This window comes from Camponotus floridanus, unplaced genomic scaffold (genome assembly GCF_003227725.1).
Source record: "Camponotus floridanus strain SB8 unplaced genomic scaffold, Cflo_v7.5 scaffold3, whole genome shotgun sequence".
Classification (NCBI taxonomy): Eukaryota; Metazoa; Arthropoda; class Insecta; order Hymenoptera; family Formicidae; genus Camponotus; species Camponotus floridanus.
This window is the reverse complement of record NW_020229436.1, coordinates 3,817,911-3,835,215: the sequence shown is the minus strand read 5'-3', so window position 1 is coordinate 3,835,215 and position 17,305 is coordinate 3,817,911. Positions and strand designations below refer to the sequence as shown.

General features: G+C 34.6%; 2 protein-coding genes across 8 annotated transcripts in view; one reads left to right on the top strand and one right to left on the bottom strand.

The window, feature by feature from the left end:
* LOC105251396 (midasin) overlaps positions 1–12,570 on the top strand; it is an 89,982-nt gene extending 77,412 nt beyond the window's left edge. The window contains exons 13-20 of the mRNA XM_011258204.3: positions 46–272; positions 1,075–1,286; positions 1,620–2,611; positions 2,782–3,917; positions 4,376–8,802; positions 9,050–11,488; positions 11,697–11,937; positions 12,068–12,570. Of these exons, the coding sequence (XP_011256506.1) occupies positions 46–272; positions 1,075–1,286; positions 1,620–2,611; positions 2,782–3,917; positions 4,376–8,802; positions 9,050–11,488; positions 11,697–11,937; positions 12,068–12,247 (9,854 nt within the window). The 3' untranslated portion in view covers positions 12,248–12,570. The remainder of the gene's footprint in view (positions 1–45; positions 273–1,074; positions 1,287–1,619; positions 2,612–2,781; positions 3,918–4,375; positions 8,803–9,049; positions 11,489–11,696; positions 11,938–12,067) is intronic.
* Positions 12,571–12,752: 182 nt separating this feature from the next.
* Positions 12,753–17,301, bottom strand: LOC105251351 (zinc finger protein 431). 7 transcript variants are annotated; one of them, XM_011258097.3, is made up of 12 exons: positions 17,133–17,301; positions 15,974–16,197; positions 15,739–15,894; positions 15,446–15,649; positions 15,041–15,369; positions 14,715–14,956; positions 14,398–14,578; positions 14,059–14,296; positions 13,824–13,964; positions 13,508–13,624; positions 13,149–13,301; positions 12,753–13,071 (listed from the first exon to the last, which is right to left on the bottom strand). In XM_011258097.3, the coding sequence occupies exons 2-12, from the start codon at positions 16,187–16,189 to the stop codon at positions 12,841–12,843; spliced, it is 2,208 nt and encodes a 735-aa protein (XP_011256399.2). In that variant the 5' UTR covers positions 16,190–16,197; positions 17,133–17,301; the 3' UTR covers positions 12,753–12,840. The 7 variants fall into 7 exon arrangements, with proteins under 7 accessions (XP_011256399.2, XP_011256409.2, XP_011256418.1 ...); XM_011258107.3 differs by having other exon boundaries at positions 15,974–16,194; positions 17,133–17,243; XM_011258116.3 differs by lacking the exon at positions 17,133–17,301 and adding an exon at positions 16,988–17,122.
* Between the last annotated feature and the right edge of the window lie 4 nt (positions 17,302–17,305).

Here is a 17,305-nt window from a genome sequence, read left to right as displayed (position 1 = left end):
ACAGACAATGATTAATTTTATCATTCACCATTCATTTATCGCCAGATGAAAATGTTACTGATAAAACAATGGCAGCAGAAAGAACCCATTTCTTAGAGAAAGTCGAGAAATTGTCGAAATTGGTATCAGCGATTAAGTTATGGGAATCTTCTCGCGAATTGGAGTTACAAGATATCGAGTCAAGATTGGAAAACCTGTCAATTTCCGTCGAGAAAGAGGGATGTCTGAATGCCGGTGGAAAATTCGAATGGGTGGATAGTGTATTAGTAAAGGTATTCTATCAGCGACAAACTTTTTTTTGTAGATTTAGATAGAAAGAGTTATATTTCTATTACCGGAACTTGTGAGATACAAATATTTTGTAGGAAACATTTTGGCAAGATTGTTTTAAAATGAATGTTCGTCATATTTGATATTCACCGAACATGATTTAGGCAACTTTTATGATAGTTTTCTAAAAGTATCCTTTATAATGCTTCTCATATTTTATATATCGCGAGTAGCGGTAAAGTCACACCACTTTGAACTTTACTTCGCACGTTGGCTTTCTCAATATTTTATCCTTGACATACGATAATGTATAAGTGTTGCTGAAGTTTTAATAGAGTCAAAAATTGCGACTTCCAAAACTTTTCTAACGCGTAAAGCTACTTCATTTTTACTGCAATTGTGAAATGTGAAACTTTAATATCTTATATGCAACCTTTCTACATCTAGATAATATATCTTATATTCATATTTATATCCATATTCTTTGTGTCTACATATATTACGCATACATATATTATTCAGATAAACTTCTAATTGTCTGTTTTCTTTTCGTATTTTCTAAAGTTCGTATTTTCTAAAGTTTTAATCGCTTTTAGAAAGAAACTAAAATAAAATATAAAAAAAGGACATTTATCTTAAAAAGAAAAAAAAAACAGAATAATATATTAATTACAAATTGAAAATGTTGAAATATACATATCTTTTTTGTGCCTATTTTAAGAAAATATATTGATATTGTAGAATTTTGTCTTTTGATTAACAAAACATTTTTTAAGACAGTATAATAACAATATAATCTTTTAGTGCTTGCAAGATGGCACTTGGTTGCTCATTGACCAAGTTAATTTATGCAGCCCCGCTGTATTAGACAGACTTAATGGACTGTTAGAGCCAAACGGTGTTCTCAGTATCGGAGAGCGAGGTGTTGATAGCGAAGGCAATGTCATCACCATTAAGCCACATGAAAATTTCCGTCTATTTTTAACTATGGATCCCCGATACGGCGAAATTTCCAGGTAATTTCTCTTTCGGTACTTAATCATATGATAATCATATTTTAATCATGTGATTTCATTATAGTTAATCGTGTATAAAAATTAAAATTCAGTTGTTATTCGACTCCAAAAATATATCAATTCATAACTCTACATTATATTATTATATAAACATATTTATCAATATACATATAACACAAATAGAATAAAAAAGTTGCTGGCAAGATGACTTTGTTATAATATTCAAAGAATACGATAATCGCAATTAATCGTTGTGAGAGATGGAGCTACAATAATCTATCATGATAATAACATATTTATTATTTTTGATGTATTTATCATCTTGGATTTTAGGGCTATGCGTAATAGAGGAGTCGAAATTTACATGTTTGGTCCGAAAGAGAACATCTATGATGATGTGATCGATCTCAAGTCGCTGCTGTATAATGCCGGTATCCTGAGATCGACAAATTGCGATGCATTGCTCGAGATTTACGACAGGATGTCGAAAGAAATGATCACGGTGGACCGATTTAGTATGGTCGATTTGTTGCAAACCGCGTTCCTGACGAAGCAACGATCCCTGCGCGGATTCTCCGCGGAGCAATCGATCAGAAACGCGTGTATTGACGTCTATATAAAAGCTAGATCGATGCGCGACTCGCGATCCAGGGAGTATTTAATTTCTTTGATCGATGAAGCCATCGACCGACATATTTCGAACAATGAAGAGATCTCGGTGATCGATTTGGATGCCGCTACGTGGAGCGTAAAAAATCTGCAAGACAATTCGAGACTCACTCTAATCAGACAGCAAAGCTTACTGTTGAAGGCGGCTGTCAACGTGTGCGAATTAGGTCTGAAATCTACTCCAGAAAATATTCAAAAAAATATTGTTACATCGAAATTATTAAACGACTTTTGCGGCTTTAAAGAGGATGAGGAATATATATTAAACGTTGACGTTAATGAGGTATTACCATATTTCCTGTTGAATTTTTACGAACAATCCTCGCGAGAGGATGCACCACTCAGGAAGAAGTGGATCTCGAGGATGTTGCGAGAAAACACAATATTTAGTGAACTTGAGAAGCAGAACGCGCTAATGGCGAATGTAATTGCATTGTTTCGCTTCCGTTCTGCAAATGTGAAAAGTTTGCCTTGGGATTTGCGGCAGCTTGTTGGCAGAATGGCAGATGAAGACGTTTCATGCAATGACGCAAATAAATTGTTACTGTTATTGTATGCTCGCAGTACGATACTCAAAAATGACATACGGGAAGTGAAAATATTACAGGATGAAAACGTGATATCTGTCAAACAATATTCCAGCATTGTACATGATGGTAAATATTCTAGATTGTTTATTCTGTGCCGTGTGAATTTTTCTTTATTTTTAAAATTAAAATCTTTAATATTTTTTAAGAAATGCTTCTTTCGATTATTTATTTTTTATTCTTTTCAGTCCAAGACACGATATTTAAAATCAAAGTTATTAACAAGATAATATTTACAGGTAAACTATTCTCGCAATTGAAGAACCAACCGCTTATAACATATTTCGTGCAATTCGTTGAACGAGCGAATTCTTATATCGAGACAATTTTACGAGACAGCGATATAAACATGAATTCTGAAGAATATGTTGAACTGAGGAGGGAATTAAAATGGTATACGAGATTCGAGACACTGGGCGAAATGACATTAATAAACAAGTTGAAAAAGTCCAAAAGCAAATTTACGAATCTGAAACAGATCTCTTCGTTGTTAAAGGTGCACTATAAGTGGCTGCTAAAATTTCTACGCAAATTGTTCACAATAGCTGGACAATTTCCGAATGAGAAGACGGCAAGCGAGATCGAATTATGGGAGATAGTATCTCAAGTAAACAATCAACTAGATTCGGTGTTTGATCCTATCAAAAAGATATCGAAGAGAATTAAGAAATACTTAATACTTCCACCGCCTCACTCCTCGGAGAGCTGCATGAATGTCCACTCAGAGTTAAGAAGACTAACGAAAGATTTCAATGTAAAGAACGAAGGAGGTACGGGTCTCCAAAAACAAGAACTGAAAATTATATCTGTACAATTGAAGGACGCGCTATCGATGAGACATCAAATGATCTCTCTGTGGAGTGATGTTTATTCGAGGAAACCGATCGACGAAATGACGAGCATCGTTGAAGTGGAGCAATTCTGCGAGAAGAGCCACATTCGTCTACGAGTTTCCGCAGATATCGAGAATGTTCTGAATAAAGTGCGTTCACTTCCAGAGAAGGAAATAACGCAGTTGAACGCAAAGATACACTTGTGGCCGATTCATGAGTATGTCTTTATGTTGTTTGCCTGTAGACTGCAGGCAGAGATATGTCAGGAAGGAACGATTTCCGCTGCCACCTTGATCGAATGCCTCGCAAGATTCGCAGATGTGCCCAGTATACCAAGCAATTTGATCGGCTTGCTGAATGCGATAACTCGAGCGGAGATCGAATATACGCAGAAGATTTTGTTGCTACCGCAACTGTTCTATCAGCTCGCCCAATTCGCTCGGCAATCTTACGCAGTCAAGAACACGAACCGCTTTTTACATTGGCATGGAATAACAGAAGAAGATATGGAGGGATCACAAACTTCCTATGTCGAGTCCAAGGTTTGTATCTTGTTTTTGTATAGAAAAGAATTTTGACTTATATATTTAACTTTAGAAGTCAGAAATTCTCTTCCTCTAAAACGAATTATTCTGATTTTATCATTTATTTCTGTCAGAAGTAATATAAGAATCTTTCAAGATCCGATATATTAAATCATTAATGTGTGTTTGCACATATATATTATAATAAGTAAATATTATAAATCTTATATATATATATATATATATATATATATATATATATATATATAAAACTTGTAATATATTTTCAAAATTAAAATAATATAATAATATATTAATTAATTAAATACAATTTCAAGTTAATTTCAAATTAATAATCATATACATAAATATATTTAATCTTCATTGAAATTTTTTTCTTTAAACTTCTAAGTCATTCATTGAAAAAAATGTTATTGATAAATATTACATTAATTTTTATTTACGTATATTTATAGACGGAAAGCTACTTTGGTGGAGCCGTTCTCTTAAACCTGGTGCTGCAATTAATGTTAAATAAAACAAATGGAGAAAAAGAAAGAAAGAATGTACTTTCTGCGGTCGCGCTTGGAACATATACGGCGCAAATAGATCAGTTGCAACTGCTGAATGAGATTTTATGGCGAAATAGCATTTCGTTAACAAACAAACGATATGATTTAATTAACAGTGACTTGATAACATTGAAGTTTTATTTACGCTTGTACTTATCCGCAATCGATAGAATGAACGCCGAGGATGACGTACCCGATCTAATTGCGAAGGCTATAGAAAAGCAAGGTGGAAGTAACGCGATTGAAATAAGAAACAGGATGCAAACCGATTATTTTCAACCTATAGAAGAATTCCGTAAAGTGTGCAATGAGATAAATAGCATCGACGAGACAAGTATCGGTGAAGAGGAAGATATAATTCTTCGAGGAAGAGCGTGGATGTTACTCGGTTATATTCAGTTGCTAATTTTTGGAAACTTGGATCTGATCGATCCCGTGTACAAGGTGGAACTGAAGCTCAAGTATCTAGAGGAGGACGTTGTTGATTGCAAAAGAACGATATATGTTACATCGTTACAGAATCGTATTTTAGGATTATCAGCAGAAAATGAATACGCTCATCCCAGAATCGTAGCCACGAAGAATTGCGAGAAAAATTTGCTGAAAATGAAAGATAAACTTAGCAGTTTGAAAGCATTCAGATCACCATCCGTCAGTTTTGCTTCGCTCAGCAAGGACTGCGCCAATTTCAGGAATCAAATAGGTTCTTACAAAATGGTGAAAAAGCACATGAGTAATCTATGCGCGATCGCAAGTCAAGAGTGCGAATTAGCCAATTTTTTAACTTTCAACACCGTTTTAGAAGAAACGAAAATTTGGAGTTTGTCGCTGCAAGGATTCACTGAACAAATTGAAGCAAAGTACTTCTCAGTTTATCCAGATGTGATTCTTCCACTGCTGACAGCCTTAGCACAATTAAATCATGGCATCGATGTACTAAGTAATGAAATTCGACGACGGATATCTTTGCATATAAATGGAATGGTCAATCTCGAAACTATAATATACAATTTAATCCGGTTTCCGACGATTGGTCAAGGACAGGAAAGCCTTTTGAATCTGAGAGATTTGTGCGTTTCTAGAAGCACGAGAGGTCTGATTGAAAATTCGGACGCGTTCGTCAAGATGCAAAAACAATTTCAAATATTTAAGTCAGGTTTATATGAATTGCAAAATCATATAATTCTCAACAAAGGCCTGACTAAAGCACTGTGGCGAGACGCGAACGAGCTGTTGCAGCAAATAGTCTTGATTTGGAAGCAGCAGCAACAGGAGGAAGAGAAACGAGCCGCAGAAAGAGACAGTCTATACAAGAACAAGATTGAAAGTTACGGCAGTACATTGACTGAAGAACAAGAACTCGCCTTGGAAGTTCGCAAACTATTTCCCACGCATCGCGAAAGAGATTTTCACGACATAGAGAATGACTCGCAGTCTTCTTTCAATCAAAATAATGCATTGCCACCCAAATCAAATGAATCGGAATCAACCTTTAGCGGTCTCATCACTAAGGATGACATCAAGGAGATTCAAGAGATCCATTCAAACATTGTTACATCCTTCATCACGTCCAAATGGATATGCAACAATTCTACTTCGGTATGCTCAACGGATTATGTCGGACCTTTAATTCAGAGATATAATATTATACATGGAATGCTCGATCATGTACTACCGAGTTTGAGCGAAGACCTTACAATTAAACTATACAACAGCTTAAACCTCCTAGTTACTTTGGGCCTGCAAGCGAGTGAAGAGGAAAACGCAGCTCGAATTTTACGTGAGAACAGTGGACAAACAAAAGCATACGATTTTTATAAAGAATGCAACATCAAGGAAGCAAAGGAATGTCTGCCGTTGTGCGAGACAATTCTAAATCGCGTCAATCAGCTGCTGAAAGAATGGCCAGAGCATCCTGTTCTAAAATCGATACGATGTATAATAGAGAGAATCTATACATTCTCGATCACATCGCCTATCTCCAGATTCTTGACAGGTCTCGAGCTGCTGTTTGTCAAGATGAAGCAATGGGAAGACAACGCGCATAGTGGCGTCAGTATGAAAGACTATATACTTGTATTGACACAGCAAATAATATCGTGGAGAAAACTGGAATTGTCTTGCTGGAAGGGATGCCTCGATGCAACGTATGAAGATCTCAGATCAAACACGTCAAAGTGGTGGTTCTTCCTATATGCATTGATCGAAAGTTACAATAAGAAAACCGTAAAGAGTGACATCGAGCGTATGAATGCGAACGATGAGATTGTCACTAGGAAAAAGTTGGTGGAATCAGTAGAGCGTTTCATGAATGAGTCATCTCTCGTCGAATTTGAATCGCGATTGAATCTTCTCTTGACATTCCATTGTCACGTGTATTACTTTGACGACAGTGATGTCAAGAACGAGCTCTCGGCTGTATTGTGGAATATATATAATTATTACAAGCAGTTCGTGGACGACGTAAACGCGAGAATTGCCGCATTGAAAACGCCCATCAAGAAAAAATTAGAAGACTACGTTAAAATTGCGCGATGGAACGAGCTCAATTATTGGATGGTGAAAGAGACGGTCGATAAGACGCATCGCACCTTGCATAAGTATGTGAAGGAATTTCAGAAGGCGTTGAAACAGAGTGTATCTTCTTGTTTGATTATTAAATCAGGATCTTATAATACCGAGATCAAACAACAAGGCATCTGGGATGTTCAAGAACATCACAAGTATATGATCAATTTTGAAGACTTTATCGTAGAGAAACCTTCGCAATTTATGGAGGTGAAAACGCTGTTTACAAGCGGACTTATTCTAAGAGCAGACACGTTGCTGACAACGGCCAAGAATCTATGTAAAGAAATAATCCTGACAAGCTCGTATCCAGGTATACGATCAGAACTTGAGAATTTTGTGATGAGCTTCATGGAGCAGAGCGCACGTCTTCGGGACATGAACGTCGATAGAAGCTTGCCAAAGGGCAAACAAAAATCTCAGGCGAAGAGTATCTTGCAGCAGAAGAGGATGACGCTCGCCAATTACTTCAAGGCATTGACTCAAATGGGTGTGTCCTATCGTACCGGTGCATTAACGTTGAAGAACAACACGGACAAGGTGATAGACTACACGGTGTCACCTTTGAATCTGTCCACAATCGATCGGTATTTCAAATTAAAAAATACAGATCAACACATGTTGAGGCAATGGCAGGGCTGCGAGAAGTATTATTACAAGTCTCTCATCAGATTAAACGCTCTCAACGCGATGCTCAGCACAAGCCAAACCGATTTGGGATTGCAAAATATGGAACGTTGCCGAGGATATTCCGCGCACATGATGCTGATGGCTCATAGACAGAAGATGACGTTAGCCCGGTCGTTCGATCAGTTTTCATCGTTACGTATACAGATTTCAAATCTGTCCGAGATGCGCAAGGAGGATCTGAATATATCGAAGCAACACAATGGCCAAGATTGTGTGAAGAGCTTAAAGACATTGTTGATAACGTTGGAAGCTGGATTCGAACAGCTGTTACTGTTTCTGCAATGCTGTCCCACAGAATCACCGGCGGATTCGAATAGAGCCGTGCTCACATTAAACGCGAACGCGCTTCCTATAATTGCCATCTCTCAAACTGACCAAGTTTGGAAAAGCGCGAACACTCTGCTGGAAGATAGTTTAAAATCGATAAAAGCAACCGTGAAACGTTTTCATATCTTATTCATGCCGTTTGAAATATTACCAGTAGATCATTCCGAAGATTCTATCCATGCTTTATTAAGTTCGAAGCACTTTGAATTCTTGGAGAATTGCTACGCGACAATCGAAAACGTAAGATTGCAAGCTAAACAACTGAAACAACTGTTTGAGAATTCGGATGTTGTGCATCCTATCTGTGAAAATATAGCGTTCTTGGATACGAAAATGGACTGCTTCCTTCGTGACTATGATGAAAATTTACGACAATTTGTAGAAGATGAAGTGCAACTAAAAGAAAGCAGTAACGCTGTCGAGCAATATGAATTGGCTCTAGAACAGTTAATAAATATGATATTGCTTATTATACAAAAGAAATATAAAGATTATATTAATTTGAATAACGATGTGACACGCTCAAATGAGAAATCAAATGAGGAAAATAATGAGAATAATGAGAATAATGAAAATGATAGAAATGTAGACGAAAAAATAGAAGATAATGGATTAAATGAAAAACTTGTTAAATTCCTCGAGCGGGATATAACCGAATTGAAATTATCCAAAGTATCTAATTCATTTTTCAATCTTCTACTATTGATACATAAATTCGATCTACAATCAGCAAATTACTGTATCGGGTAAGAATTGTTTTATTATTCAATATTTTTTAAATAGCATGATCTTAAAATTTAATATAAGAATTTAATATAAAATTTAATGTTTCTCTCAGAAATTTTTAGAAAAAAATCTATATGATCCATATTTATAAATGAAAAAAATATTAATAAAATTAATAAATTAAATATCAAAATTTTATAAATATGAAACACGAATTTCAAATTCTATGAAATAAATTAATATAGATAAATGCTTTATTTCTTTCAGATTGCTCCTGAAATGTTTACCACTGCTGGAACAATATCTCTTATTTACCCAGTTTTATTTACATGAACAAGTAGCGTCGTTCCGCATCACGTGTAAAATGCTATATCTGCAATTAAATGTTTTCCTGGATTTGGCTGCAAATGGATTCTGTGTGCCAAAAGATTTAGATCTCGATGAAGCCGAAACAGATGAATCGGGGGAGAAGACGGGAAAAGGTGGAATGGGCTTAGCTGATGGTGAAGGAACGAAAGACGTCTCCGATCAAATAGAATCTGAAGACCAGCTTGAGGATGCAAGACCCGCAGATCAAGAACAAGAAAAACAGAACGATAAAATGTGTAAGGAAGAGGAAAAGGGAATTGACATGTCCGAGGATTTCGACAGTAAGCCACAGGATATGGAGAAAGATGATGATGATGATGATGAAGAGCAAAGTGATGATGATGAGAATAATGACTTGGATAAGGAAATGGGAGAGACAGGAGAAGGTGCTGAGCAGCTTGATAAACAAATCTGGGGTGATGATAAAGAAGAATCCGAAGAGAATAATCAGCAATCAGAAAATGAAGATGAGGAGGAAGGTACGGGTGAACAAATCGGTGAGAAGGAAATAGATGCAAAAGACGACGAAGATAAAAGAAAACAGTATGATGATAACGATACGAATGATAAAGGAGAAGAGGAAAAGGAAAAAGAAATAAATGAATTGAACGAGCCAGAAATAGATGAAGATCAAATTAATCCTCATCATGGAAAATTCCAACCTCAACCCGAACCTCAGCAACTCGATTTACCAGAAGATATAAATTTAGACGAAGAGGATAAAGAAGATAATGGCGAAGAGGAGAATCCGTTCGACATCGATGAGATGAAGGACTCTGAATTGTTGCCAGAAAATATGGATATGGAACTTGAGAAAGAAACTGCAGAAAATGAAGAAAACGATGAGGGGGAATCTAGCGAAGACGAAGACAAGAATTGCGAAAATATGGACTTGGATAAAACGCAGGAAGAGCTCGAAACTAATCAGGAAGCTAAAGAGAATGATAAAGAAAATGCAGGAACCGAAAACACAGATGAGGAACAAAATCGGGATGAAGAAACAGAAGAGGAAAAGCTGGAGAAGGCAGCGCCAAGTGCAAATGATGCGAGCAAGCAAATGGACGCTGCACAGCAAGTTGAAGAAACGATGGAAGGTTCGCGAGATACAGTGGCACAACAATCAAATAAGGCCAACGATCAGCAGGAGACGTCAGCTGAAAATACTCAAGAGGATAGCAATGATAATGGCACCGGTCAATCGGAGTCGCAGCAGGAAAATGGGCATTCAGGGTCTTCTAAGCAGGAAATTATTCCAGCTTCGCAGAGGAATAACATGACAAAATCAATTGAAAAAAGAAAGAACCTAGGCAAGAGCAATGAAGATCGCAGTTTGCTAAACAAACTCGAACCGAGGCTGAAAAAGTTGAAAACAATGTACACGCAGGATGAAGTATCGAAGGAGGAGAAGGAGGATGATTCGAGTAACGCTGATGGAGACAAAGCCGAACTAGCCAAACACGTAAAGGATTCTGAGAAATTCGACGATTACACGCTCGATGCCGCGACAGAAGATCAAGTCAGGGAACAAGCTTCTAACATAGATAAAGAAAAAGAGAATCAGGAAGAGAAAAAAGATGACGTTATGGATGTGGAAATGCATGAAGATGAGGAAAATAACATGACAGATAATAAAATAAAGGAGCAGAGACCGGAAAAAATTTCTGAGACTTCAAATGATAAACGCAAGGATTCCGAAGGTAAAAGAAATAATATTGAGAACAATCAGGAGACGATGATCGAGTTAGAAGGAGACATAATAGAGACTATGAGGGTACAAAGAGGGAATGAGACCACATTTCATACGATGGAATGGAATATGGAGGAGAACTATCTTGATTCTAATTATATGGAAAAAAAACGATTTGAAGTAGAAAACATGTTAGCCGAATGGACGCAAATACCATCTACGGAGGAAGCTGCAGTCGCGTGGAATTGTTTGTGTTCAGTCACGGATGTAGCTGCTCGGGATTTATCGGAGAAACTGAGACTGGTTTTGGAGCCTACGCAGGCGTCGAGATTGAGGGGCGATTATAAGACAGGCAAACGCATCAATATGCGGAAGATCATTCCGTATATAGCCAGCCAATTTCGCAAGGATAAAATCTGGCTCAGGCGTACAAAGCCTTTTAAACGTGATTATCAGATTATTCTTGCATTGGATGATTCCAGCAGCATGGCGGATAATCATTCCAAAGAATTGGCTTTCGAATCCTTATCACTGATTAGCAAAGCTATGACATATCTGGAAGTAGGGCAACTTGGTGTTGTAAGCTTTGGAGAACGGGTAAAGCTGTTGCATCCTTTGGGAGAAGCCTTCACAGAACAAAGTGGATCTAGGTATTTATATTTTAATATAAACATTTTACATAAATGTTTAATATAAATATTTTTAATTCAATAAATTATAAACTAAAAATATAGTTTAGTGATAAATAATCTTTCAATAGCCATTATTCAGTTTTGTTTTAATTTCATTTAATTAAGATAATTTTATTTTATTCAATATATGAAAATCTTTTAATATTTTATTCTTTTCATTTTTTAGATTAATACAAGAAGTGAGATTTGATCAAAGAAAAACAATGATTGGTCAATTAGTTAATTCTGTAGTGAATATGTTTGAAAATCAGTGTACTTCATCTGATAATGCTAAGCTGCTAGTAGTATTATCGGATGGTAGAGGAATATTTTCAGAAGGAATAAAAACCGTGAACGATGCTATAAGGAGAGCTAAATTGGCAAATATTTTTCTGGTGTTTATAGCAGTTGATAATCCAATTAACAAGGTAATTTTTAATCGTATTTTAAAGTGATATCATATTATTATCATTGCGATATATTATTCATTCAAATTAATTATAGATACATTAAAAAAAAAAGAGCAATTACTAAAAAGCTCGGTTTTTATCTTTTCAGGATTCCATATTGGATATTCGTAAACCTATATTTGAAGGTTCAAAAGTAAGATTTCAATCATACATGGATAGCTTCCCATTTCCATTTTACATAATTCTTAGAGATATAAACACATTACCAGGTGTTCTAAGTGATGCTTTACGCCAATGGTTTGAAATAGTTGGGAAAATGGATACTTAAAGTAATTTTAAACTTAAGTAATTTTAAAAAATTAGTTAGTTATTAGAAATTTGTTATATTCATATATAATTCTTAATTATTAAGTATGTAATGTGTAATGTAACGTGTATACATATGTATATCAGAAATTGTGGACATGTGTATATCAGAAATTATGAACTTTACTGGTTTTTAAGTAATAAGAATTTATCCTTTGCAGATCTTATACTATATAAACTGAATTACATTGTATTAAAGTGAATAATCAGGCAGTATTTAAAATCCTTTGTTGTTATTTTTTACTATTTTATGTCTCAAGCCTAAATTATTTTCTTTAACACACCTTATCACATGCTATATTTCTTTTTAATATATATCATGAAAATAATGCTTAACATTTTTTTTTTAATTGATTTAAACTTTTATATATAAATTTGTCACATAAGGACAAAAACTTGGTAATTAAGCATTTGAATATAATAAATAATTAATTTAATTATCAAATTTTTAATATTACCTATTAATAAAACCTATAAAAATAATATCATTTTTCTAATTAGATGTTTATAGTTTTTCAGCCAATTATGTAAGGTATATTAATAATGTTGAAAAATTCAAGTATTTGGTACTAAACTCAACCAACTTCTACCCTCTCCATCAACAGATGAGGGAAATCTGATCTGTACTAATCGCACATTTTTGTCCTCTACTATCTCTTTATAATCCGTAGTGGCTGGCACAACTATTGTCTCACCTTCATCATTCTCATTATAAGTGTAAACCGTTTCCACTTGTTCTACAGCTTCGGTTTTGCATTCAATATCATCATTTTCCACGAAATCCATCTATAAGAGGAAACATATAAAGATATTTGATACGACAAACGAGTATCACTGCAAGCTTTCGAGAAATATTAGTTTACCTGATCCTCAACAACGATATGACTCACTTCACCGCTTACAGTTTCTTCTGCAGGTATTTTCAATAAAACAGCCTCGTCGTTATAAATTTGATCTCCTTCTTGTATAATTACGTGGTCTTTCAATTCAGTCACATACAATCCGGTTTCATTCAACTAAACAAACAAATATAGCATTTCATTAAAATTCCGTATATATTAAAATGTAAATTTTACATTTTAAAATACTTAAATTATTATTAAAAATAAATATGTTATATAAAATCTTTTTACATTTTCTATTTGTCAATGCACAACATTAAGAGTTGATACAGTTTACATAGCATATTATATCATGGAATTATATTATGGAAAAAAATTACCTGTCCAGTTTCAGCGTCTTCCATCAATAGTTCGCCATTATCAGGAATCGTTATTACTTGCTCTTCTTCTGTTGTCAATCGTGGTTGATTCACTACTATGGTATCATTTAAGTGACCCTAGATAATAAATATAAATATTTAATAAGTAATGTTACTAATAATCTTTTATGCATTGCAATATATGGAGCAATATAGATAATAAATATATATAATAAATAATATAACACATAATAAATAATAAAAAATATTTTGTAATAAATTATATATGATTTATATATTTATGTTGAGAAGAATAGATTAACTTTTTTTTTATTACCTGAGTTTGCATATGGGCATAAAGCAATGGTTTTCTCATAAATCCCATTCCACATCTCAAACATTCATATGGTTTTTTATCACTATGAATAAATCTATGTGCATTTCTGTTATCCCTGCTATTAAAAGCTTTACCACAGACCTGAAAAAACATATTTACATTAAACATTCAAGAATGAAAATAAATCGAATGAAAAGACATTATTTTAATAATAATTCTAAAGCTAATTTCTTACCTCACAAAGAAAAGGTTTCTCGCCCGTATGTATGCGCCTGTGTTTCTTAAAGTGCTCAGGATAGACGAATGTAGCTGTACATACGTCACATTTGTATGGTCTTTCGCCAGTATGAGCTGCTTTTATATGATAATCCAACAACCTTCTTCGTTTGAAACCTTTTTGACATTTGTCGCATATGTAACGTTTATCATTATAATGTGTTGCTCGCTTGTGGGATTGCAGATTTGATCTCTGACTGAATACAAAAATAACAACTATGTCAATTATCGTTTGTGAATTATTAATGTAACTACATGGACTTGTATTGCTATAAATCCCATTTTGCTGAATACTTACCTAAATGTTGCTCCGCAGAATTCACACTGATAAGGTTTCTCACCTGTATGAGTTCGTTCATGATCGCGTATTTCTGCTTTACGTGCAAATGCTTTGCCACATATTCTACATATATAGGGTTTATATCCAGTATGCACTATGTTGTGTACTTCTAAATTGTGATGTGAGCCAAAAGCTTTGCCTAGTTTAAAAAAAAACAGATATTAATGTAAATAAGAAAGTGTTAAAATAAAAGATAGTTGTTGATTATTGATATATAAAGACATTAATTTGTCAAAAAATATACTCTCATCAATAAAATATCATATAAATCTTACCACATTGGTGACATACATGCTCCTTTACTCCCTTATGTGTTCGTTCATGTTGATTCAAATTTTGCTGGTTCAAAAATGTTTTATCGCATTGAGTGCACTCGAATGGACGAGGTCGTACTTCGTGTGTTTTTACGTGCGCTTTATATGTATATTTGGATGCAAAGTCTTTATTACATGTCTCGCACACATATGGGCGTACACCCATATGTATATTCATGTGTTCATCCAATAAATTTTTAGAACTGAAATAGAATTAATGATCTTATACATCTCACTCATTTTATTTATATCCTACAATTTTACTTTATTTGCATAGTATACTATACCTATATCTCTTTCCACATACGTCACAGGGCCATGACTTCACTTGCGGATAATGTATCCTTTTATGAATTCGGAATAATCGTAAGTTACTAAATATTCTATTACATATCTCACATTGAAAATCCCCTTCCTCCTTTGCAACATGATCATCAAGATGTAAGGAAAGTTCGTTTCTTTTCCTGAAATCTTGCCCACACACGTCGCAAATATACAAACGAGCGTCATGTACATCTTTCATATGCGCTATAATAGTTTTAGCATCTGCCGTAACTTTTTCCTTTTCATCTGTACATAACAAGCAACTGTATGAAGATTCATCTCTAAGTACAATCTGAAAAAGATAAATATTAATATGTACCATAATTTTTTATAAACTAATGTAAACAAAAAAATTGTTTTGTACATACTTGTTCTTGATTAGTGTCTACTTTCATATTGAGTTTCTTTTTCAATTTCTTTTTTAAATTTTGTATTGTGACAGATTCATCCGAATTATCATTTAGTTCTTCAACTTCCAATACAATTTCTTCTGTATTTCCAAGAAATTCTTCTTCTTCTTCTGGTGTATCATCTGGTGTAAAGTCCTTATCATTTCGTACATCATCTCTCTCCTATGAATATCATTAGTACAATTATAGAATATTACGTATCATACATGTAATTTATTGATTTTTATCAAGTTTTATATAGCATATTTTACCTCTGTTTCATCATTGTTTTCTGTACTGTCTATGTAATCATGATCATTATATTCTTCTTCATTATAAAGTATATTAGGCAATTTCTTTACTGTTTTTTTATAATTGTTAAACAATTCAAGCTTGATTTCTGTTAATCTAGTTTCAAGTTCATCAACCTATATGAATCATGAAAAAATTGTAGTAAGATTTCTCAACAAATTGACTGTTAACAAAACTATGAGCGTAATGCCTTACCTCATTGAATAATTTAAAGCATTTTTTACAAATGACAAGGGAATGAACAGATTCCTCATTAATATCTTTTTTTAAAACGGTTGCTATAATATCAGCAAGTGACTTCTCCGATGTAGTATTAGTCGAATCATTGAAGATGCGAACGCTATTTCTAGTAGATACTCCAGCTTTACTATTGCACACTAAGCAGTGTGTGCAATCCTTATCAGCTGTCATTTTTTCTGCTATAATTAAAAAATTTTCTCTCTTATTGGATATTAGATTTAAGTATATAATATATAGTATAACTTTAAATATATAATTCAAAAATTCAGACTTTAAATATATAGTTTAAAAATTCAATTTCGAGAATTATCTTAAAATATGAAAAAAAGTATGAATACGATATCGAATGTAATAAATTATTTAGAAATTTGATATTCAAATTGTTTAAGAAACATATATTCAAATATTATTTCAATATTCAAATTGTTTCTGCCACTTAAAAATCTAGCGATATTTTTTGTAACATTATTACATAATTTGTATATTTTTACATAATTTGGAATTTCTATCATGGATTGAACATGCATATAGAGAGAAATTAATTTTAATATTTAAAATTATAATTCATCTCGAAAGTATTTAATATTTAAAATCGTCAATTAATTATGCCTGAGCGCCAGGCGAACCATGACACGACGCTCGCCCTTGACGAGCGAAACGTGAACGCGTGTCGTTTGTCCCGACTCTAGCGCTAAACATGGCTGCTCCGATTCCCTTCAGCTTTCCATGGTGTTTACACCCGACGTGAATCAAGTAACGCGTAAATCCCGGGATCTCGAACAATTGGGTTTAGCGCTAGACGCGATAAGGTTTGTTGGCATGCTTGGATAATCAAATGATTGCCATCAATTGACATCGTCGTTCGATTCGGCGTTAAACCTGGCTGTCTCGTCTCATGCCACGTTTACGTCTTATCTTACATCTTAGATCGCCGAGGATATTCAGCGCGAGAAAGGAGAAAATAGAGACCTAGTCGTCTCGACACAGCCATGTTTAATCGTCGCCAAACGTAACGTCGTCGTCCAAAGCTCCGCGTGTCGCATCGTCCGGACGAGACGCACGCAGAGCGAGAGGCAGATATAATGATAACAGACAAAAAGTTGCCAGCACTGACTTGAAATTTTCGTCCCACGGATGCGGACGATTGGCAGCGAGTGAAACGGCGAAACTGTCCTGACGACGGCGTTCACGCCCTTGCGCGAGAGGCTTATCCGGTCCGAAAATGGCGACTGACGTTGGAATCTCGAGTCAGCGTTATTCGGCCGCGCGTTTTTACTCCCCGGCAGC